The sequence below is a fragment of the Ixodes scapularis genome, unplaced genomic scaffold, assembly GCF_016920785.2.
Source record: "Ixodes scapularis isolate PalLabHiFi unplaced genomic scaffold, ASM1692078v2 PGA_scaffold2__306_contigs__length_199485367, whole genome shotgun sequence".
In the NCBI taxonomy this organism is placed as follows: domain Eukaryota; kingdom Metazoa; phylum Arthropoda; class Arachnida; order Ixodida; family Ixodidae; genus Ixodes; species Ixodes scapularis.
In genome coordinates, this window is record NW_024609857.1 from 103,747,567 (window position 1) to 103,772,558 (window position 24,992).

Sequence of the window (24,992 nt, forward strand, 5' to 3'; positions counted from 1 at the left end):
GATTACAGCAAAACTTGGTTGCCATTAGCAAGAAAAGCCAACAACTAACCTGCATGTCACGGAGTACAGGATGATCCTCCACATTGGGGAACAGCACCTTCATGGTGTATGCTCTGTAGTCTAAGAAAGGAATGCCTCCTGCTGTCAGGTCGCTTGTCAGGTCTGTCATCTCTGTCTGGAGCTCCGCAAACGCTGCACAACAAAGCAGGAAAAGTCCATGCTTACCATACATTAAGCCAGTGCCACACTACCTTCACACCCTCACCACCCCAAAAGCCAAGTGGGTGAAAAAGGATGTGGGTTGACTTTCAGGGTGCAACCGTTCCAAGAACTCTGAAATAAACACTCAACTTGATTTCTTGACCAGTCATCTCTACATCAGCTAGCCTAAACCATACTCTGGGTATGACATAATATGAAAAGCAAAGGAAGAGCTGTTTATTGGCACCCAAGTTATCAATAAACAGTAGCTATTTGCGTGAAAGTCAATATTGCCTGCCCCATTGCTCGAATCACCAAAACTCAAGCAGCATGATTTCAAGGAATACACGCCTTCAATGTTTTCTTTGTTTTTTGCCAAAATAAAAATATATAAGATAGAAAAAGAGGGATGGGCTTATTTGTGAGAATGTTAGGGCAACGCTTCCTGAACAGGCTTCTCAGTTTTATAAATAAATACATGTCAATAAAAATCCTGTGTTACTAAAAAAAAATGGAAATGTCCTGAGTTAATCCACAGTACAGTCAGAGCGAGGGGTTTGGGCAGTGGCCTCGTGTTCACGCTACGTGAACAAAAGTGTTCGGAACAAAATAGACATCTGTTTTGTTCCAAACGCTTTTGTACCTTTTTTTTTTTTTTTTTTTTTTGGTTCCGGAGCGTATGAAAGTGCGTCTCCCGGCACGAGCTTTTGGCATTGACAGTGCTACAACGGCATTTTGATATCGGTTATTTTCTTTTTTCTCTAGAAAGCGCTTGCAGTGGACGTTGGGTACTAAAAAAACCGTAGGTATAGAGCCGCTTGCCCAAGTATAGAGTAGCTCAGTGGTACAACGCCTCCACTTTGCATGCAGCGGACCAAGCTTTGATTTCCACGGGGCAGCGAGCAATCTTTTTAGAGGATTTGGCAACATCTACTCCGGACGGCCTACATTGCGAACTACAACATCAACGATGAAAACTGCTACAACAATGACAATAGACGTCATTTCCAGAAGTGGGAAGAGTCCATAACAGCTCTCACTGAAAAAGAATTGTAACATAATTGTCTGCTTTCCACTGCCATTTTAAGAATGTGGCGATTTTGGCTTTAGGTTACCGATATGCAGGGATGTGTCAACAATAACATTAACCCTTGCAATGCACAATTGCAAATCCTGTTTGTAGGAGGCGAGGTAGCTGGTGGTAAATTTCCACATGTAGTAATAACTCGGTTACTATAAACCACATTTCAGGTAAGTAGCCCACTACAAGATGTTCGAGGGCTTTTGTATTCGTCTTTCTTGTGAGTGACGGTTCTCAAGACACCCATCCCCCGGGTAAGATGCCTCGTGGTGTGCGGGGAAGACCCAACATCAAGAAGCCATTCGCTCACCTTCCTTGCACTCGCTGGCCACCCTCAGTTCGAGGACGTCCATCTGCTCCTGCATGGTCTTGAGCACGCGGCTGCTTTCGGTGGACTTGCGCCGGTAAGCGATCAGGATCACAATGACAATGACAATGAGCACGCCGGCCCCCACAATCACCCCGATGATAACAGACTTGGGCAGGGCGCTCTCAGGCCCTGCGGGGACGTCGTAGCTCAGGCGACCAATCATGAACTTGAGCTTGTCTCCAACCTCCACCTGGGACGGAGATTGAGCACAATGTGCATTGTAGTCCGATCAATCAGGGCGTTTTGAAGCTCTCAAACTCACTGCGACAGTTCTGAAAAGGCAACTCCAGTCAAATTTTGATGTTGAGAAAACAGCGCAGTCCTTTGTCGCATAATCTGAAGAGCCTACAGAAAAAATATTACGACGAAATTCCGTCTAAAAGTGTATTAAATCGGCCAAGAGCGGCTCCATGGTCACCAAAATCTGCCCAATCTACTGAACGACGCGCGGCACACTAAGCAGTCACCGCCGCTGTGTGGACATAGGCAACACTGCGTGGAACGTCAACAATTGGAAGAATCGTTTTGTTTGCTTCTTACTTTTCAAGACGCAGAGTGCGGGTGCGAGAGAGAAAAAGATGATGATACAGCCGACCTCTCCATACCATGTGATGTCCAGTCCTTGTTGAACAGGACCAATATCGCCTGCCGCAGGCAAGGTTTGTTTTGCTTTGCAATTTTCGTTTAAACGAGATTTGCAAGAAAACTATTTATCTTTTCGGAAAACGAATGACATAAAACCGTTTATTAGTAGTTTTGACATTATAATCATCCATAATAATAAAATTTTCAGAATTGACTGGAGTTGCCTTTTAAGAAGTGATCAAATGTACATCAACAACTTAAAAAAAAAACAGAATAGTTTTAAGCAGATTAGAGACAGGAAAACACTTTGCGTAGATATACATGCGGTTTGTTACCCAAACTTTGTCTCGGGTTTAAATTGCTCTGGGAATTGACGGCTGTTCTTATCACACATATTTAGCAAAGTAGATTGATATTTTAGTTATTTTCAGTGTTTCAACTATAAATATTTAAGCTACAGTGTTGTTCAAGCACAGGGAATGAGAAAAGGTGCAAACAAAAAAAGCTAGGAGCTATTTTATTCAACTTCTCAAGCATAGAGAGAAACGGTCGGTGAAAGTGGCAGTGCAAAGCAACATGCACTGCCTCTACAGGAAGAAGAGCGGACTCACCACAACTTGCGGGATCTGTCCTCTGTCGGGGTTCCCGTTCTTATCCTGCGCGGGAGGCTGGTCCGTTGGTGGACGACAGGTCAGTTGCACCCGAGACAGCGAAGTCACATTACAGAAGCTGGTCCCAATGCGCACAATCACATCTGACTCCTGGCACGCTCGGTCCAAGTTGTTCCCCTGCACAAGACGCACACTGAGCACCTCCAAAGACACACTCTGGCACTCACTCCTGCCTATCTCTGCTCTATGGACAATTTGGAGCAAAATTTTTATGAGCCCAATCGCGGACCGAGGCCTTACGCTTAAGCTGCTATGACATGTGGTGGATAGCATACACTAGCATGTAAGATACATGTCTTAAGGGGAGACGCCAGTCTCAAACATTTTTCTGTCATTTCTGATGTAATTCTTATTATATTTTCACATCTATCGTAAGTTATTGTGCTAACCACAAGCATAAGCTAAATTTTTCCTATCTACCTAATATAGTTTTCAAGAAAGCCCGGACTCTATCAGAAATGTTTCCGCCCGACGTTTTTACAATACCCCCATAAAAATATGTGGCACAAAGTATGTCAACATGTTCTACAAACAGTAGTGCAACAAAGCCATTGTTATAATTTCAGCATCATTCTAAAAAAAATTTATCACAAATTAAAATAGTTTTCTTGATAATAAGAAATGACTTATTGAAGTCTTTGCAAACTAAAATACTTGTAGGTAACAATTTCTAGAAATAGAAGACTAGTTACACTTCTTGATTTATGATGTATGAAACCTTTAAAAAAAGTATTCAGGTTTTAGATCCAAAGATACCTGTGGGCAAAACTTTGTGTTGTAGACGAAAAAATAAACTCCGAGAAAACAGGAAACGCTTCTCAGAACATGCTTACAACAGCTTGGATGTGAAACTTTGAATCAATGTATGTAACTACAGACCGTCTACTGTTTACAAGCATGAACCACTGCTTGCGACCCAAACGACTTCCAGTCGCTCCGTCTTTGCAAGCCCATCGAGTATGATTTAACGTCTTGGAGGAGACAAGTTGGTTCAAAAGGATATTCGAAAAATTTGAACAGATCTCGATCTTTCTGGGTTTTTTTTGGTGCTCGCCTGGAGAATTGGTGCTTAAAGGGGTAGTGAAACGAAATTTTAGCGCCGATCTTGTTGCATAAATATGGGCTAGGGACAGGCACCACCTCGGAAATATAAATATTGCGCTGTAAAACACAGGAGAACTAATTTTAAACATAATTAAATGATTTCAAATTCTCATCTGCTGGATGGGGGGAAGTTCTCGTGACATCACTTGTGCCAAAATAGCAGCGCCGTTCTGCGGCAATACGGCGTGCCGGCAGAATTCGCCTAGGCCTGAACGCGTTCGCAAAGCCTTGGCGGGGAAAGCCAAAGCGTAGTTGGCCACAGTGAGCTCGTTCTCGTTGCGGCTCTTTGCACGACACGGCCCGAGCGTGCTTCTGGCACGGCCGGTATTAGTTGCTGCGAGTCGCGAGCTGTAAGCCGACGTTAAAAAGGATATGTTTGAACTACGAGAGTGTCAGCAAGAGCCACGCAAATGCCAAATACCTGTTCACACTGGGAGCGGACACGCGCGTTTGATCGAAGTGCTGGATTCGCTCTGTTAGACCGCGTTTCGATAAGCGCTTCTGGACCGATCTTTTACGATTGCAACTCGATACTGACATGACACTCGGCAAAGAAAGGCTAGACCGACATCGCGTAGCTCCCACGAACTGCTATAGCTCGACACTGACGTAGCGTCGAGTCAGAATAAAAATGGCATACTAATAACAGAGTGTACATACCGAGTTGCCAAGGTAATCCATATGGCGTTTATTTGAGCTCTATATCACACAAAACAAGGAGATAGAATCAATGAGAGTCCCTTTTCGACGACAGCGTTCGTCACCGCTGTCTCGGAAAACAAGGAGATCGAGATGACAAGGGGAAAATATTGACCTCTGAAATTTAGTTCAGGGATCAAACTACTCATCCGGTAAGGGTCCACAAGGGTCGCGCGGGTATATTCCATTCAGCAGGCCAGCCGGTCATGGACAGACGGTCTTGGCCAAGGACCGCCGGAGCAACGGTGCGCCGAGTCGATGTTGCTGCTAGGCCTACTATATTCTGCCGAGCTCGCTCGGTCGGCAGAATCGTGGCTGTTGTAGCTCTTCTCGTGTGTTTGTGGATCCTGCGTTCTTGATCGTCGTGGTCTGTTTTAAGTACTCCTTCCTTTTTTCTTGCTGGTTGAAGTCGGGACGCACGAGAAGAGCACGTAGAAAAATAAATGTCCGTTGGTGGCCGATACCAAGTAACTGAGCGACGCTGTCGGCCTTGTTGATTTGATCGTAAAAAGTGCGTAAGACAGCTTCGGAGCTGTCGTAGGATTCTGTCGTAACCTGCGCAAAGGTTACGACAATTTCGTTTCGAGAGCACGGGTTTTCTCTCAAATTTGTCGTACGCACTTTTTTCGTCGTGAATTCGCTTTGAGAATCCGGCCTCAGAGCTGGTTTTGTCAGTGCTGCCGTGGTTGCCGACTTGCCGTGGTCCCGTGGTGCAGCGTGCGTGCAGCCCTTGCACATCTCAAACGGCCACGTTGTCACAGGTCGTAAATCGTCGACGCGCCACCAAGTGGCAACGCTCGTAACCACAACATTCACGCCGTAGCCTTTCCCGACCGGCACAAGTGACGTCACGAATGCGCCCAATATCCCAAGACGCATCGCGCTCTCCGATGCCCGATTTTTGAGCGCGCGCCCAATCGGGCCCTTCAGGGTGAAAAATATAGCCATCCGTTCAAAATACAAACGCGCGATTATGATTTATGAATATCATTGATCATATTGAACCTATTTCTGACCATAATAGGTGTATTTCAAGTTTCGCTTCAGTATCCCTTTAAATGTTTCATCGACATTTCAAGCAGTGGTGTTAAGGTGGGCTTCGTTAATTTTTTTTATGAGCCGGAAGTTTGTTGCGATGTCAAAGGCTGGAGCACTGCCTGGTGGCGTTTGCAACGAAAAGGGTCTATATAAATGTGCCAATTCCTGAGTGAAGTACTTATAAAAATGTTGTTTGAGACTTATAGATGAAGAAAAAAAAGTTCTAAAAATAACTTTTTTCTCATTTTTGTGTTTCAAGACAAGGGACTCCCCTTAATAATAATCATACATACAAAAACAATAAACACTCAATTATGATACATGCAGTGATTTTAGCCACACCACAAAATGTTTCAGCATACTCACACTTCCACATAAAGCTAGGATAAATGGTGTAAAAACCAGAAGGCATTTTACAAGCTCTAGATGCCGCATCCCACACAGACGACGAAACGCAAGCAGCGTCAAACACAATGAAAATTCCTAGAGGCCAATAAAAAAATTGAACCAAAGACAGGAGTCAACTTCTAAAAGCAAGAGACACCAACAAACAACATAGAGCGCGGGTTCTCAAATTTGGTTCCTAGGGGCACGGGGGTTGCCCTGAGCTCTCGGGAGTCCCTCAATTTCCTCGGCCGCTCCTGCCACCTCATACGACCACTCCCTAGCATGCGAATTACCATTTAGCGGACCCGTAGGCTTCTGTGCTGCTTTAAAGTTTAAATGCCCAGACTGGGAAGGGTTTGTCAATCGAGAGGGGCTAGTGGAACTAGCGGGCAACTCACGTTGATGGTGAGGTAGTCGCTCTTGTAGTACTTGACCTGGTCCCTCTCAGTAAAAGGGAAGTACTCTGGGTCTGGGAACATCTGGAAGGGCGGGAAGTCCTTGTTGGCCCACAGGTTCCGCACCTGCTCCACTGCGTCCATGCGGAAGCCGTACTCCAACTCGATCGGAGTGTCGGCGTTGCCGGCAAACGACAACTTGTCCTTGGGCACTGCGGGGCTCTTGCACTTCATCTGGTTGGCCGAGTCCGGGATGCATCTCTGCGCAAAGAACAACGCGGTCATTTGCCGCCACTCTAACCGATGCTTTGAAGGCTCCAGCATTTCTCTCGAACCCAAGTTCTCAAACTGGGTTCCCCAGACAGATGTCCCAGGGGCAAGTCAGAAATCAAAGAATTTCGCTTGGATGTAACGTAATTATGACCAAGTTGTATCCAAGTTGTATCTTAGCAGGTACAACTCGAGTTACACCTAGGCTAAAGTTGGATACTATGCCATAAACAAGTTTTGGAGTTTTTGTGTGGGCAAGATACTCACACTGTAGTGTTCTTCGCCATCGAGAGTAATGTACATCATGGGCTCTTGGACTGCATTCAGGTTACGTCCCTTGACAGTGACTGTGATGCCACCGCTGCATTCACAAAAGAAAAAGAAAATTGTAGTGTTGTGGAAATATTCAAATTTTTGAATAGCAGTTTCGAATAATGCACTTTTCGATATTAGCTTCGAGATGAACCTCATTATTCACTCTTTTCTATGTGTAGGTTGTGGTGAGCCCCATTGAGTGCTCTTCTCACCGAGCACCTGTGCGCTTTGGGAAAGAAATACCCGCAAAGCTTGCGGGCTTCGTGAGTATTGCTTCCCTGCAGTGCACAAGTGCTCGGTGAGAAGCGCACTCAACGGGTCTAACCCGCCGCAATTTATGACACTAAGTTAGGCAGCGATGCCTTTTCAACCTGCAATCATCATTCAAAACTTTTTTTCTTCTTTGTCAAATTTAAAATAGAAGAAAGAATATTGGCACAAAGCAAGCAGATTTATAAATCCCCCCTATAAGGATAGCTGTGACAAATCTGTTGTTTACTTGCCACGGTTCATGAAGTTACATTATTGAGGCTCAGAAGTGAAACAGTAAATGGCTGGGAACAACCTTCAAGAGTTCAGCTGAATTTTTGTTTAGGCATGGTGCGCGGTGGTAAAAACTTTGAGAAACAATTCAATATTTGATACAAACATATTCGGCCAAAACCACCGTTTGCTTTGAATTCGCTTCAAACTCAAAATTCGCTTTTTGCACATGCCTAAAAAATTTAAAGGTTGCTCTTCCTAGTTTTGAAGCCCTGTAGAAGTAAGAAAGAAGGCACGTGGAAAACAAAAAAAAAGCACATCAATTGCCCCACCTGGGAATTCCCCGTGGAACGCTGGAGTGCCTGGCAGAGCCAGACTCGACCTTCTCTATTTCGGGGTCGTCAACGTAGAGGTAGATGTAGTCCTCGAACTGCCGCAGTCCCCTGTCAAACTCGACGCGCACTTCACCCTTGTTGTTCGTGGAGGACTCGCTCGTGTTGCACTCCACCACATTAGGCTCCCGCCTGGAGAGCATGCGGAAAGAAAAAAAAAATGCGTTGAGGCTTGTGATGGATCAAGTTACAGAAGAGGACACAACTTGAAACATGTATACGCCTTACCATAAAACACTCCTAGGCCGCCGCCATGCTGCTGATGCTGATGCGACTGGTGCGACTCCCGTGCCCTCTATCAGCTAGAAATTTTTTGCCACTCTCTTCGAGTGTGGAAACTTGCTCCGTGCGATTCTCTACCTATGTTTTTGCGGTCTTGTATTCGAGGTTTTCCAGTCCCTCTTGAAACTTTCCACTTAATTTTTTTTATGCATGCCTCATACCCTTTCTCTGTTATCTTCCACTGTGAGAAATAGGGCTAGTAAGTGAATGCCATTCAAGCATTTCTGCTCGACATTCGCAGGAAACGAAAGAGGGGAAGGAAGTCGAACAGCCCTCGACGCGATTTTGCAAGCAATGGCAACTGTTCTCTCCCCTCCCAGAGATAATCCGCGTAGAATCCTTCGCAGTCATACCCAGAAATAGTTGTTCCGGTTAAAGTCAGTCGCGCCTGTTCCTTTGCTTCGGTGTTGGTATGAAAAAAGGAAGTTCTCCCCAAAACGAAGTCATCTTGGATTTCGTCCGATAGTCAAGATGTGACTGTCGTCGACTGTGATTGTGTTATTTGAGAACTTTCTCAAATAAATTCTTTTCAGATAACGCTACGTTGTGTGCTATGTACAATATATTGTTTCAATGTTAACACTCGCTAAATTGTATGTCTGTGTCTTGTCCATCGGTAAGCACGTTATTTGTGAGCGTGAAAAATGCATGCCTTTCAGCTATCTTCTGTTGTAAATTATTTTCGACATCTAAGCGCTTTGTCGTTTGACACGCGGCTAATCGGGCGGAGCCGTCAAAACTTATAAAAAAAGAAAAACGACAACTAATATTCCAGTTGCATTTGTTTTGTCGCGCGCATACTCAACAAAAATAGATTACATTTTCTTTTTTTAAATGTGGTACAATGCTTTTTCAATGTCATCGAGAGAACCATGAAACACAAAATACAGTGGGAAAGGACGAGAATTTAGCCGCCAGCAGTGTTTAAAACTGCGCCTACGCAGACTGCGCCTATTGAAATAACAGTCCACTTGGTTAGGGTTAGCAGGGACGCCGGTGAGAGTTTAGCCTCAAAACCAGTGAGTGGGCTTGAAAACGGTTTGTTGCCCCTGGGGTCGAGTGTTTCTTGGAAAGGTGTACAATAAGCACAAAGACCAGTCCAAAGATAAGAACCAGATACACGTCTATAAGCGTTAGCAGACATAAAATCTGATGAACCATTAACCCTCAGACTAGAGAGAAGGACGACAATAAATGAGAGGAAGAACAAGAGTCTCAAATGCAGTTTAAACAGAACTGTGTTTGATACTGTGTTTGAGACTCCTGTTTTTCTCTCCTTCATCATCGTCTTTCTTCCTAGTCTCAGGGTTATAGTTCATTATGTTTAATCATCACCAGTTGGTTTGCGCCCTAACATTCTGTTCATAAAATCTGCGTGTTCTTTCTGCGATGAGCGTGTGAACATTGGTATACCAGATTCTAACGTGCGCACAAAACAAAAAAAATTAATGCTTTTGCGGTATTTTGCCGGGGATCTGTGCATGTTGTTAAAGCATAGAAGACAAACGAATTTCCAGCATAAAAAAATAATTTTTTCCCTCTTTTTTTTTTTTTTTACATTCTTCTCACACAGGAGCCAGCTGACCACTTGACCAGTCCTTTCCAATTCTTAGACGTCTTACTGTAGTCTACATCCCAAACCTGAACAACAAGGATTGGGCAGGCAATTAAGGAACGAGCTCGGAAATGAAAAGCAGGGGCAGGGATTTCTGCTTTCTGCTTGCAGGTCGGCTTTTCGCTTCAAACACTGTCAGCCCGTTCATAAACTTCATGCCACAAACCAGTCATTTCCATGGCTGCCATTCTACGTAATATACTACATTAACATAGGGCAGCATGGCACATACAGTGGTGGTCCAGCCAGCTTTGAGTTTGGAGTAATTTTTGGAACAGACAAAATCTCGTAATGGAGCACGTTTGTATTAGAAAAAGTCGCTTTTTAGAGCAGTTTTGGAGCAGCACACATGTATGTTTGGAGCAATTCGGTGCAGTTCCCTAATGGTGATACCAGCATGCATTCGTGCGATCAGTTACGTGATGCCCTAAAAACCCAAATTTAGCAGTTATGCTGTACTATAGTTAATGACAGGTTAAGAATAAAGTGGAAGTTCCTTCCTCCTCGTTCCACTTTCGCAGAGCGAGCGCTGGAGGGGGCCTCCTCTACCGCAGTCTTTCCAGTGATGACCGGCCGCGAGCCGGGCATCATTGGAAAGACTGTGGCCATCTGCAGACCGGACGTAGCGCATCCACGGGCAGGGGTTTCGACAACCCTGCTCTAGATAGAGAGGTAAATTAGCACTATACAAAGTATTATCACGTGAAACGAGCAAATAATCAATAAAGATATTCTGGGTTTTCCAAAATGTATACACATTTTAACGAGTTGTATGATCGAGGATTAAAATTATTTGACATGAAAAAAAAGGCAACAATTCGTAATCAAGCAGTTCAGACTGAGCATGCTAACAAAATGGAAACCACGTGCGAGCACATTCCTACGAAAAGTGTCACGCTTTTGAACATGAGCAAAAAAAAAAAGAATTACTTGTGCTTGCTAATCTTCAGTAGTGCACTTCGAAATGCAGCTAAAACTGTTAAAACCGCAGTGCATTAGGTAGGTCGATAAAATTGGTGCAAACCCTTTGAAACAACGCTGCGGAGCCTGAAAACTGAATTGGATTGTGATGGCCAAATACCACTGGATTCCCACAGTTGCAAGATGAAAACGGAAACTCTTCCAAAAACCAATTCGTTTGCAGATTTGTTCGTGTTGCCGCAGTTTGGATCAATGATTCCCTTTGGGCACAGCAAGGCGCAGGCAAGCGGGAATTTATCAAAATGGCGCAACTGGACCACCCCTGTACACAGGCTTGCGGCCAAGCGAGTAGATTTATCTTCGACATTTCAAATTGCAGACTGCCAGAGGGAAAATGTAAGGTGGTGTTGAGGGGAAACTCACGTTATGATTTGACATGGCATTCCACCAACAAACGCTTCAGCATGACTGCCAGCATCCATGAACAGGCCCCAGATGAGTAGCCTCGTTCCGCCAGACTTCGGCCCCTTGCTCGGATTAATCGAGGTGATTCGCGGGTTCTGGCGGGAAACAGGGCAGGGAGAGGGAACCCCGACATTACACCAGGTACAAATGCAACGCTGCCACAAGCTAAACCCAATAAAAGCAAGACGTCCTGAAAACACATGCTACATCATGTACTACTATGTGCTATCATGTACAGAGCATATGCACACTCACCAAATCATTTTCAATTCTCATCTTGTCAAGGAAACTTATACTACATGGACAATGGCACAGTAAGGCATCTCAGTTGCTTTCAGACTAGCAGCCAGAGCTCATGCTCATGCTCAGAGCTGGACTTTCCTCCAGCTCTGAGCATGAGTCCCCAAACTGTTTAGGGGAGAACTAGCCACACATATTGGGAGTGTGCCTGTTAACTATTTCAGGTACATCTCGCGCACTCACCACGAACGAGTAGTTTTGCCTGGACTTGGCCGTGAAGTCATTGAGAACCTTGACCACGACAGGGCCCGAGATGGTTGCACTCGGGGGGCTTGTGGTTAGGTTGCGGGGGCTCTCTACCTGGCACACAATTCTGAAAAGGCAGGTCATGTCCTTAGCATCGGTGCCCAAGGACTTAAGTTTTGAAAATGCAAGCTACACATAGTATGATAATACCAGTTCCCTCTTGTTGGCTTGACATTCTCAATACAGCCAAGGTAACATATGCAACATATGTGAAACTAAAATAAATTAGCAAAGAAAAAATTATGGAAAGGTTGTGAAAGAATCAAGATGTGGTGAGAGGGAGAAAAAAATCACAGTGAAAATGGACAGGGAAAGGAGATATACACGACAGAGAGGTGCAGGAGAACTTGATGAGACCCTAATCGAGCAAGTTCAAGCAGGTCACATCATGTGACGTCATAGAACAACACCGGATGAGTGTAGGCTTTCAAATCCCAAGGTAGAAAGTCTCTAGCCTGTAGTAAAGGCCCGGAGGAGTGGTTCTCACCTAGTAGTCTTGACATACAAGTCCTTGTGGGGAATGCAGGGTATCTGGGCCAGGGACACTCCGTGCATCTCCTGGGAGACGTGGATGCCCTTCTCAATGTCGTGGAACACTCGTCCGAGGTTGTAGCCCTCAATCGTGATGTTGGTACCACCTTCCCAGGGTCCAGATGTGGGGTGGATCTGCATATTGCAGCGTTGAAAAAAAAAAAGGACATCCCTTTTCAAGATGCCTCCAAAATACTAGTCCTGGACTCTCCCAGAACCAATTATTGTCTCATAAAATCCTTGGTACACAAAGTAATATCTGGAATAACTTTTTTTCAATACTGAATAACAACAGACTGTTCTGCGACATGCATCAACTTCATGACAAATGCCGTTATTAGTCTGAGAAGGGCAGCTCATCCCCACAAACTAAACACCCCTGTTTCACAGCTTTGTCACTTGCACCTTACCATTACAAGTTAATCAAAGTTTAGCCAAAGCTTGGGGTAAATGAAATATTAAATACAATATTAAAAAAGAAAATAACCAGAATAAACACTGTCTCAAAAAGTTTTCAACAAATCCACACGGTTCAGACGAGCATTGTGACGTGCACTATAGGCATACTTCTATGAACTGTAATGAAACCATGCTGTAAGCAGAGTTAACAGAACAAAATAATAATGAGACATTTCAGGAAGCCACCAAGTCCTATGTCACTTTTGTGTCTTGGGTATAAATTTGAGGACACAGCTGTACCGAAATTGGCCTCCTCATGTGGCTCCAAATGAAAAGCAGGCCGGCTGGTTCCTCACCCGAATGACTTGCGGATCGGGACACGTCTGGGTGCGCTCCAACCACTTGGTGGCGTGCCGGTCACACTGCTCCTGCACCTTACATGAGTTGCTCTCCTGGCACCAGCCACAGGCATACTTTTCGGGAAGTTCCAGGCAGAGTCCGCAATTGGAGGACATGTTCTCGCAGCGATACACCAGCACTGCACAATACAAGGAAGAAAGGAAATGTGCCACAACAATATCGTAAGCAAAGCAAAATGGAAAAGAATGAAGGATCACATCAAATGTAAAGCAGCAATTTTCAACTGTTTCTCCTTCGCACATTGTCCAACATTGCGTGTGATTATGCAAATTCAAACTACCACGAGAGAAACTAAAACCCTGCAACAGCTGAAAACTGCTGTAAAGAATCCTTTAATGTAAATGGACAATTAATGTCTAACATGCTGAGCCCGAACAATAACACAGAAAGAGACCAAACTGCACACATTCCCCCTTTTGCCCCTTCTAAGACTCAAAATGTTACTACCTGCACCAGCTTGCTTGGATTCTAACTATCTGATGCCAACAGAAACTCTCATCTAAAACCCGTGGCCGTAGGAGGATCTCCTTGCGGTGCATGACGCACGTAATACCTCGGCTGACTAGATAGCAGTAAGCCTTGCACTGAATTGCGGCAAAGGATTGGAAGCATTTACCATGAATGTTCTCCGGGTTGTCAAGAGGCTTACTTCCCTCCCAAATGACTGCGAAGGCGGCCGTGATGTTTGGTGTGTGTGCTCCATAGTTGAACTGAGGAACAGATATGTCTCGTTAGCATATGAAAATTGCCTCTTCGAGGCACTTTGAGTTGAAAGTTGAAGGCTAAAATGGCACAATGCAATTACCTGCATGTTTTCACAGTAGATGGTATCACCCAGAAGCTGTGCGTTCACCTGTTTCACTCTGCCTTCGATGTTGAACTGGCACACGAATCTCGTAGATGCAATGAAAGGCTAAAAAAGAAAAGAAAAGAAAAGAGTTCAATTTTCTATTAGATTCAATTGTCCCTATTACTTAGCACTTCCTCAGCAAGTTGTAAAGACGTCTGAAGGTTCCTTGGTTTCTGACCTGAATGTTTTCCACTTTGACTTGGATCCTCTTGTTGATCCCCATTGGCACCAATATTTCAGTTGCAATGCCAGTGGTCGCATTTATACGGGGGCAAAATCCGGGTCCCGATCGAATGCTGGGACCAACACTCTGAAAAAGAGATAATATAGGCATTACCACTGCCACGAAGAAGGCATGCAGACTAGATGACAGGATAAGTCTATCAAAAGATGCCGTACCGAAACTCCAGTGACGAGAATGTCATTTCGACAATTTTCCCCAGTGTCATGGGTGCACCGATGACCACCAACACACCAGTCGCAAGGGAAGGGACTAGACACACACTGGGTGCATCTAGAAGAGAAAGAACAAATCAAATACTGCCGACTAGCATGAATTAAACTAACTTTAATTCATGCTAAACTAACTGTAAGCATGAAGTGAACTAACTTTATTCTGCCATCTTTTACCGCCACCTAACAACTTCTCTTTTAAACATATCACTATCCTCTCCAGCAGTGACACCATAGCAAAATTCCAGGAAAGTGCTCCCGCACGCGGAAGCAACACAGACACAAAACAATGCCAAGCATTATGAGCTTACATGCTTACATGTACAATCAAGCTGGAACAAGAAAAAGCATGCTGTGTTGTCTTCATAGTTCTAAACATCAAGCACTCTAGTCATTCCTATGGCTGAGCTGTACTCACGAGGTATAGGTGCTGCAGTCGTAAAACGTAAAGTTGGTTGCCACGAAGTCAGGGTTGCTCTTCATCCTCACGGAAAGCTTCACGGTGAAGTGGTCTGCGAGCCAGAGACGGCAGAATTGTAAGAACAAGTACAAGGGCCGCTGTGCTGGCGCCCAGCGAGAAGTAAATGCAAGAATCCATCTGGGGAGGCTTACGCTCTCCGGGAGGAATGGGCGGGAGGGAATCAGTGTGAGGAGTCGCGCAGCTGACGCCGTTCGTGGAGCGGGTTGCATTGGTCTCCAGGGTCTTGCTGAAGGCGGTGAAAGCGCAGAAGAACTGACCCTCCAGAACTGGCAGGTTGCCAATCACCAGGGTTAACTGCAATCAAAGTAAAGACATTTTTCGTAAGTCAGAAGTGACCTCGTGTATCTGGCCTAGTAAAATCTTCATCATAAGCAAAAATTTAACCAAACCCAATCATTAATTTTGATTGCCTCCAGATACGCTTCTGCATGTCACAATGCTTCACCTTCTGTTTTCATATGGGGGTTCTGCCAGAAACTTAGAGTGCAGTCAATCCCCACCCAAGAACAAAAAAGAAGTTTGGTAAAAAAAGCAGTTTATATATTCCATAAAATACTGGGGAAGTGCCCACCCAACTCTCATCAAAAATTGGGTTAATCTAGGCACGGGCACTTATCCGGTCAAATCGTTTGTGAAATGTTAATGGTGGGCACTTGATTGAAGTGGGTGCTTCCGTGATATTTTACGGTAAATGGCAGAAGATGGTGCTTATTGGCAAGAGGCAATGGTTCTGGACTTTCCTAAACTGAGTTCAGATTGCTTCAGCAACAAGTTTGTGTCAGAAAGTGTAATGAGCAACAGAGATTGCTGGGCTTACAATGCGTGCAGTTGTCCTCTGGATCTGAGCTGGCTGAACGCTGGTAATTGTGGTGCACTTGCCACTCTTGTACGACAACCAGTACAAGGGGTCCTGTGCTGCCTCGGCACAGTTGCTACGCAAGCTGCACCTGTCACGCAGAGAAACACAAAATAACAGTCAAGCAAGTTGCAGTATCGAGGAGCCCACCAATATAAAGGAAGTTACAAGGAAAGAAAGAAAAAAGAAAGTGTAACATACTTGTTTTCCAGTGAACACCATCCGCAGTAGGGATCCTGAGCGCCGAGGCAGTCTATGCAGGTCTTGTATTGATGGCATTCTTGAACCTTGACTCGGGTGACCTGAGAGCAAAAGAAACGAGAACAATTGGCAAAGTTCAAGAACAGGCCGTAAAATAACAATTGTTAGAAGAAATTGCATGTCGACGCGAAACCTACACTTTATGCCGCAATGTCTAAAAAAAAGAAAGACGAGTAAGGATGCTTACATTTTTTTGCAATGCCGAATTGGAGCGCAACTCTTGAGGAGGAGAAGGGGAGGGTACAGAGGGGAGGGTATGCCGCTCCGTACCCTCCCCTCCTCCTCGTCTGCTGCCCTCCCATTTAGTGGGAAATTTTTGCTAAATGTCCCACTAAATTTAGCGAAATTTCTTTGTTAAATTTAGCGGGGAAATATTTTCACTAAATTTATTAAAGAAACTGAATTGGTGTTAATTAAGGTCATGTGACATCAATTTCCCCGCTAAATTTAGGGAGGAAATTTAGCGAAATTTTACCGCTAAATTAAGCGTGGAAACTGAATTGGTGTTGAGGTCACGTGATGCCAATTTCCCCGCTAAACTTAGCGGGTCAAGTTTCTCCACTAAATTTAGCGGGAAAATTTCCCATAATGCAACGCGCGCGGTTACACCGACGCCACTCAATCCGGAAACGGACACCTAAAAACTGCGCTCTAAACAAAAAAAAGAGAGAGAAAAAAAAAAAAAAGCTTTGAACGAGAGACGACAAAATTCAACTCAACGTGTTCCCCGCATCGGCCGCGAATGCTTCTCCGCGGAACACGCAAGCACGACGGGAAAGCCGCCTACCGGTAGCGACTGCCATTATGTGGACGCATCCTTATTTCTATCAAAACTGCCCGGTTCGTTCGAAACGGAATCGAGACGGACTCCAGAGCGCTACGACTGCCGTTGCCAGGGGAACATTAAACCATAAAACCAGTATTAAAAAAAAAAAAAAAAAGCCAGATCACCGAACAAGACCGAACGGCCGTCGTCGCCATAGCAACGTACCGCAGGCCACCTGTGGAGAAGGAGGATGAAGGAGGAGGCAATGTGTCCGGTTTCGGCCACTGCTCTGAAAGAACCCGAAACGTGCCGAGAGTACACGGCCAGGCAGTAAAGACAAATAAAGAAGAAAACAAAAAACACAAAAATCAAATTGAAGAAACGAGTCGCCAAAGCTATGCTCCCAAAGCCTGACAAAGGGAACAGCAACGAGCGGTCCAAAAACGCGTCTGAAATGTAAAGAAAGGAAAACAAAATACACGGAGATTCTTTGAACAACGCCGCCTGTTTCTTCTCCGAAATGTGAACGAAACATCGAGAGAAAAGTAACGAGAGGCCTTAGAAATAAACAGAGCGTTTGAAGGCTCTAGTCGCGGGGATCATCACACGGTTTAAAAGAAAACACGGAGTAGGGCGTAAACAAGGGCGAAAGAAAGTGTGGGAAAGAAAGGGGAAAAAGTAAAGGGACAAAAACGATAGCACAGATACTTAAAAAGGAGGATATATATATATATATATATATATATATATATATATATAATATATATATATATATATATATATATATATATATATATATATATATATAATTTTTTTTTTTTTTCAATTCGATTTGCGACGGCGGGGAAACAGGATAGACCCATCGGCGGAGACGGACGCGACAGAGATAAACAGCGCTCCGTCCCCGGCGGAGCGAACCGAAACGGAAAGGAACGACACAATTACAAAAAGAGAGAAAGAAAGAGATCCTAAACAAAACAATTGCAGCCTTAATGACTTTCGGTTTCGCAGCAACCCATTCGTTCTACTTAATCCCGGGAATCGTTCGCGATTGTGTCGATTGACCTCTTGGATGCGTGTTGCTCTCCCAGAAACACGCGTGAATGTCGAAAATAGACCGAACCCCCAATGAATCACTAGTTCCAGTACACTGGATGAAACAACCATCCCGAACGCTTGGGCACTGGCTCTGTGCTCCCTACAATTACGATAACTTTCCTCGTGCAGTAGCTTTTATCGTTTCCATCAATTCCATTTTCCAAACGACCCTCGGCCGCTTGTGCCAAAACGCTCTCGGTTCCGCTGAGCACAGCGTTATCTTTCGTTTGTTCAACTGCACGACCCACCCGTCCCTTATCGAAGCTCGCATCCACCTACTACTCCATCCCCGTTCAAAATGACGCGTGTCCTTGTGCTTACCTTGGGCAATAAAAACAAAAATGTATACCGTTGAGGGGACTTCAGATAGGCTCGCTAATATTTTATTCTAGCTAATTATACCATTGCCTCGTTCGTCTACTATGAGAATGAAGCGGCGAATCTGAATGGAAATATTCCCAATACACCAATAAATAAAATAAAAAAAAGAATCAATACATGTAGCCAGCCTGCCTAAAAAAAAACAGCTTTGATAACTTTTTAATTGTTTACCGCCCTAATAGCTTGTAGCTAGACGCGGTACGTCCCACTACCCCGAAAGCTCCGAGATTAAATTCTAATTTAATTCTGAAGTCAAAACAAGAATGCATTTACAATTTCTCGATCAAGCATCGATTCCAGTAAGATGCGCCACGGATCGGTTTAAAGACCGTTGTGATCGAGCGAGACGACGTCACTCCGATCGATTATTCACTTCAACGGAACTGTACAGCCGTAGACAAATAACCACTCTCCGTAATGCAAAAAAAAAAAAAAGGAAAAAAAATTGTATTAGAGTTTTTCAGAAAAGGGCTCATGGCCGGTTCCGTTTACAGTGTCCGTGCGTATATGGCGCGTGATTTGCTGGCTTTCCGAAGCGACGAACATGCGCTTGGTAGGCTGAGGAGATCGCACGCTGGTCTGAGGACTTGGGAACGTTGCAATGATCTATGGTCATTGACAGAGTAAGAACCACAGGGCGTGTATTTCAAACGCACGACCTTCATTCAGCACGCGCTCCATGCCTTCCGGTCGCAGATTTGGAGCGCGAGGATTTGGTAGCACAGAACATCAAAGAGCCATTTCTCGGGAAACCTGGACGTCAGCGCACAGCTTTTGCAGCGGCGAGGACCCGAAGCACACTTGTTCCGGGAGAAGTGTGTTTCGGCGTCTCGCCGCAGCGGGGCGCCAGTCACGTGGCTCTCCACTCCTCCGTTGTCTGCCGCTCCACCTTTTCCAATTCGGCGGCCGCTTCTCGTGGCGAAACAGCGCACGCGTGCTCGGGGTGCACGAGACGTTAAAGGGTTGCTCGATGGTAGGAAACTCGTGCTGGACAACTGAAGCATGCCGTACTCACCTCGCCAATGACTATAGCTATAGTCACGTACGGGATGAGAACGGCAGGGAGGTCTCCAGCGCAAGCTTTCTATAGCTCCGATAACACACGAACGTCTCGTGAGCTGCGCGCGCGCGCAGTCAAAGCGCAGCGGACAGCATGGAGCGCGTGCTGGAAGCCAGGCGTTCAAAAGACACGCCCTGTGATTCTTACTCTGTCACCGACTGTGTAGGGTGTATTCACAGACGCTCACAGCTGCGCGCAATGCCACTTTAGCCGTGCCAACAGAAAGGTTCGTGGCAGAAGATTGGCTCCACCACGCAACTCGCGTTATACCGAGCAGCAGTCTCTTCGGAGAGCTTGTCTGGCGACTGAATAGCGTCGTTGAACACGACACAAAGGTTATCCGACATGGGTTCGAGCATCACCGAGGACAACATTAATGGAGTAATTGTGGGAAAACGGCGTAAGCTCTTACAGAGAGAGCTACGTTATAGCGGTCCTCAAAGGGGTACGGAATCGAAACTTGAAATATCCTCGAAACGCTTCGAAACGGGTGAAATATCATCCACGATATCCGTAAGTAATAGTAACACGCTCGTATTTTCAGCGGATGGCAGTATTTTTCGTTCCAACCGACGGATTCTGGCGAGTGGCTTCAAAACCAGCCATCGAGGCAGCGCGATCCGTCTCGGGATATTTGCCCGTGACGAAACGCTGGCAACTTCACGGACCCAGAAACAGCCTGCAGGGTACACCATAATCACGATCGACGTCAACTGGAGGCGCCAGCTTTATCGTCAATGCGTTACAATCCCCCCCAGTGGGAATGGTGTACTGGGCGCCGCTCGTTCCCGGTGCTATTAATGGGTTCGTGACGTCAGACATCCAACGAAGCTCGGCCCCCCAACTACCAGGTGGTATTAGGACATCGTTTTATTCTCTTTAAAAATTGCTTTTCTTGCGTTTACAAACGAAAGACTGGTGTTTCTGAGCTGCTGTCGTAAAAGAGACCACGCCTACACGAAGAAATAGGCGCTAGAATATCACTTGTGTAGCCCTTTAAACTATACGCACGCAGAAGACCGAATATCGCCTGCTAAAAATAAACGACTAATTGGCGAATTGAGTTAGGCTGTTTCTTTTTAACTGGACGAAGATGCGCGCCCCGTAGACAGCTAACTCCGAATAATTTGCGGAGTGATGTACGGAAAGTTTAGCGGTTTACGTCCCAAACAGACAGAGAGCACGAGGTATACGTTGCAGTAGAGTGTTAGACCACCAGGTGTCGGGAGCGTAACTCGGTGTCGAGTAACGCCAAGCGGGGACAGAAGGCACACGTACACTCCTCAAAAGCCACAATTTCATCTCCACCTTCATCACCGTCACCACCAATAATCGTGATCGTTCTGACAAGACGCCGACGGACTGCAGCAGGCTCATGACGAGATAAGTTCGTGGTCTGGAGCTGGGCGTGGAACATTTGCGAGCAGTTATGTTGGAACTCGGCCTTATTCACCGTACAAAACGCGGCGGGAGAAAAGAAGAGACACCGGGAGGGATACGTGAGACCTGTGCGTTCGTTTGTATAGGCAAAGCACAACGAAGGAACGAGGACCCCATCCGGGCTTGTGCGTCGATCGAAGATATTTCCTCTTTCGCTGACACTCCACTTCAGAACCAGCGACCGGCTGGCGCACTAACCTCAAATCGGAAAGCGAAGTAAAATAAATAAATAAATAAATAAATAAATAAGTAAATAAACAAGTATAATGACACAATGAAACTAGCGGAAACCAGACGAATTTCACTCTCCTTTTTCTTCTGGTTTCTCCGGGCTCCGAGGGTTCGGATGCGTTCCCTCTCACTGCCGCTTCACTGTGGCAGGAGAATTCGCTCAACCACAAACTCCGAAGATTTTTTTTTCCCTTCTTTTTCAAACATCAAACGCAAAGTTTTTTTTTGGTGTGTGTGTGTGTGTGTGTGTGTGTGTGTGTGTGTGTGTGTGTGTGTGTGTGTGTGTGTGTGTGTGTGTGTGTGTGTGTGTGTGTGTGTGTGTGTGTGTGTGTGTGTGTGTGTGTGTGTGTGTGTGTGTGTGTGTGTGTGTGTGTGTGTGTGTGTGTGTGTGTGTGTGTGTGTGTGTGTGTGTGTGTGTGTGTGTGTGTGTGTGTGTGTGTGTGTGTGTGTGTGTGTGTGTGTGTGTGTGTGTGTGTGTGTGTGTGTGTGTGTGTGTGTGTGTGTGTGTGTGTGTGTGTGTGTGTGTGTGTGTGTGTGTGTGTGTGTGTGTGTGTGTGTGTGTGTGTGTGTGTGTGTGTGTGTGTGTGTGTGTGTGTGTGTGTGTGTGTGTGTGTGTGTGTGTGTGTGTGTGTGTGTGTGTGTGTGTGTGTGTGTGTGTGTGTGTGTGTGTGTGTGTGTGTGTGTGTGTGTGTGTGTGTGTGTGTGTGTGTGTGTGTGTGTGTGTGTGTGTTTTTGACAGCGCAATTTTTTTTTTTAGAAGCCGTAGTTGCCCAGCGATTACCAGGGGTCTACATCTGGGACTACCAGAAACTTTATTTTTTTTCTCCCTCCGTGTTGCGGGAGCTTCGCGGGGGAACCTTGAAGTCCGCCTCCTTATCTTTCGACAAGGCTGAAGCCTGAACATGGTTCGTCTGAGCGGCTAAGTGTGACGCGCATCCATCGATCCATTGGAGTGATGAAGCACTCGCATTCTTCGAAACAATTACTGTTCGGCAGCTAGAACCCGAGTCGACAGACCCCTTGTCAGGCGCTTCCTCTCAATGCTCTGAAAGTCCTACCTTACGGCGGAATAGCCAACGTCACGAAGCATGCATTTCTATAACCACGTACAGCGGCTTCCAAGTGAACTTTACACCAGTGCTTGGTTCGCCAGCTCGTTGGTATTGTGCAGTATTTTCAGCTCGGCAAAGGAACGACCAAGGGGTCGCGGCGCGAGGAGTTCTTTCAAAAACGTTAATCAAAGACTCGTTCGCAAATCACACCAACACACCTTGAAGAAGCATTTATTAACTATGAGAGAAAGCGTAACACGATGTCCGAGTCAAAGGGGGCACCTCAGAGCTACCTAACGGGATATGATTTTCTTTTGTCTCCTGGACGAGTTCCATTATCCCAACGTTCAGTGAATATTTGGCCAGCAGAAAGGCGGGGCCGCGAAAAATTTGCCCGCGATGTTCGCGTAATGAATTCTGAGATACACTCATGAAACAAAACGTATCGTTTTAGTACATACGAAACAATATTTCTAGAGCCGATTACGATAGTACAAAGGTACATAAAAACGCCCTAAGCAACGACTTGAGCTATGTAATACACATTCAACACCGATAGGCTTGCTGCTGAGGTCGCATCCCCATGCAATCCGACAAGGTCTGGAACTGTGGGATCCCCCAACTCACCAGAGAAGGATCACATTGTAGTACATGACGTTTTCTTAAGAAGCAAATTAACGCGAAAAACGTTTCCGAGGTGTTGCAGTAACTTACATTACGCGAAAGTGAAAAAAAAAAAAAAAAAAAAAGACAAAAATTTGTTTTGTTGAATTGAACATTCCCAGTTTCCGCGATTGCTGCTTGAAACGTATTAGCTGCATAGCCAGCCGAGGGGATTTAACATTAGAGCAGGTACGAACAAATCAAACGAATTAAAAAAAAAAAAAAAAGATTAGCTTTTAGTCTCCGAAGCAATCGTCTTTTCCACTCTACCCCAGAGAACGTTGGAGCGACCACGAGATCCCCGTGGCAATCCGTCTCGGCGCAGCGAAGCAAATCCCTTTTGGGGACTCGTCGCCGTCGCTTCCCGGGGAACCGACTCAAACCACACACGTTGTCGAAGTCAGCGGCTTCCATTCACGCACGCGCGAGCACATCGCACGACATGCCGCGTCGTCTTCCGACGAAATACCCTCCCGGCCCGTAATCACCCGCCGAGTCCACCTTTATTAGGACAATACGCCGGGCGAGCGCTCTCCTCTCTGCGCATTTCCCATCGGGCCCTTCCCTTCTCTGCGGCGACGTCCATTTGCATCAGCTCCTGTCAACGAGGGCAAGACTGCAGGGCGGCCTCCGCGGCTACAAAGTCGTTTGAGATCCGATTTCCAATTATCCTTCGCCCGGCTGCGGCAGTCTCCAGTTTCTCCCCTCTCCGGGCGCGGGTTATTACAGTTAGGACTGTCTCTGTCAGCGCAAATGCCGCGCCCTCTCTTCCACGTTCTATTTGTAGCTTCGTCCTCAGGAACGCCGACACACGCACGGCCGCTGTGATTATTATTTCTCCTCTGTACCCTCACCGAAGCTGTACCATTCCTCGAGCGAAGAAATCAAGGGCCACATTTGTTACGACCGACAAGACGGATTCAACGGGGTCCTTTTCAGTACCTGCGAAGGAGACTATCGCCGATGACGACGCCACTTTATCATGCACTCTTGACGATGATAAACTGAGGCAGAAAGAGATGTCCGAAGCCACGATAGATTGGACACTTTGGTAAAAGTTTCCAGCACGGTTTCAGTCGCTACACCGAGGCTCGTGCGGAAGTTTGAAAGCTTTCGCTGGTTGTGCAGTCAAAGCGTGCGCTCGCGCACATTGAGCGCCATCTCTTCGCTTTTTAGAAGTATCCAGGATAGATGGCGAGTGTGTTCGAAGAGCAGACACGATGCAGAGAAACTGGGGAGTGCTAAAAGTTTTCTGATGTACTGCGATACACCATAACTTGGCAACAGGGCTGGGCAGATACTCAAATTAGTCCGGAATAGAAATACTGAGATACATACATTTTTAAATCAAAACACAAACAGTTAGATTCATTTGCCTTTGAGGTAACGGGATATCCCCGAGATACTTCTGCAAAAACGGCAAAAAAAGCATCCCGGAATGCAGATACATACAGAAATGTAATTAAATACCTAAGTCTGGCAGGGTATCGTGATACATGTGGTACACTGTACATATTTATGATACAAATAGCTTTTTCAAATGTATCTCGATACAGAAATACAGATACCTGCAGTATCTCTAAGATACCATGGAGATACATTTGTATCGCGATACTGTCCAGCCCTGCTTCGCAAAGAGCCAACGCTAAGGCATCCTCGAGCGAATCAGGGCGACGAAGGGAAGCGCGCTACCGCTCTCCGCGGGAGGAGACAACTCCCACGATACGTTGTCACGTGACTCCCTCCGACGCGTAGTTTGGCTCACCGGAGAAGCAGCCTTCACCATTTGGAAAGTTAGAGTGAAATTTGTTTTCGATTCAGAGGTACAAGTCACTATTTATTTGGCATGAAACCAATCAGTGATTTTCGACAAGTATTTTCATTTCAGCTCTGGGACAATAAAAGCTATGCCGAGTGTTGATTCATTCGCAAAAGTTGGGATTTGGGAAACTAACCGGACTCGTACGAAATGGCAAATAAAACCTCCGCTCGACCGAGGTTCTTGTCGGGATTCCAAAAAGTAAGGGGAACAAATATCGCGCAGCCTGGACGTCTGTCGTTTCCAAAGCGAATTGCCGAAACCGCGTTCGGCAGTCGTTCCGTTTCTCCTTCGTGCTTTCCACCGCAAAACCCCCAAAGCTCCAAATCTCCCCAACGCCGGCCTGACAAAATAAAAACGTGCCACTTTCCGAATACGCTAGAATGTTCCGAGATTTGAGAAAGCGACAGT

At 45.8% G+C, this 24,992-nt stretch overlaps 1 protein-coding gene across 2 annotated transcripts in view; it reads right to left on the bottom strand.

The window, feature by feature from the left end:
- The window catches only part of LOC8031211 (plexin-A2), a 178,517-nt gene that overhangs the window by 24,456 nt on the left and 129,069 nt on the right, over window positions 1-24,992 (bottom strand). For both annotated transcript variants that reach the window (XM_040222894.3, XM_040222893.3), the window contains exons 8-25: window positions 16,012-16,112; window positions 15,772-15,901; window positions 15,086-15,248; window positions 14,892-14,985; window positions 14,420-14,534; window positions 14,199-14,330; window positions 13,976-14,083; window positions 13,787-13,880; window positions 13,107-13,288; window positions 12,308-12,486; window positions 11,758-11,887; window positions 11,233-11,369; window positions 7,932-8,123; window positions 7,069-7,162; window positions 6,535-6,792; window positions 2,849-3,025; window positions 1,593-1,842; window positions 50-192 (exon numbers count right to left, since the gene is read on the bottom strand). In XM_040222894.3, coding sequence (XP_040078828.1) covers window positions 50-192; window positions 1,593-1,842; window positions 2,849-3,025; window positions 6,535-6,792; window positions 7,069-7,162; window positions 7,932-8,123; window positions 11,233-11,369; window positions 11,758-11,887; window positions 12,308-12,486; window positions 13,107-13,288; window positions 13,787-13,880; window positions 13,976-14,083; window positions 14,199-14,330; window positions 14,420-14,534; window positions 14,892-14,985; window positions 15,086-15,248; window positions 15,772-15,901; window positions 16,012-16,112 — 2,679 coding nt within the window. The remainder of the gene's footprint in view (window positions 1-49; window positions 193-1,592; window positions 1,843-2,848; window positions 3,026-6,534; window positions 6,793-7,068; window positions 7,163-7,931; window positions 8,124-11,232; window positions 11,370-11,757; window positions 11,888-12,307; window positions 12,487-13,106; window positions 13,289-13,786; window positions 13,881-13,975; window positions 14,084-14,198; window positions 14,331-14,419; window positions 14,535-14,891; window positions 14,986-15,085; window positions 15,249-15,771; window positions 15,902-16,011; window positions 16,113-24,992) is intronic.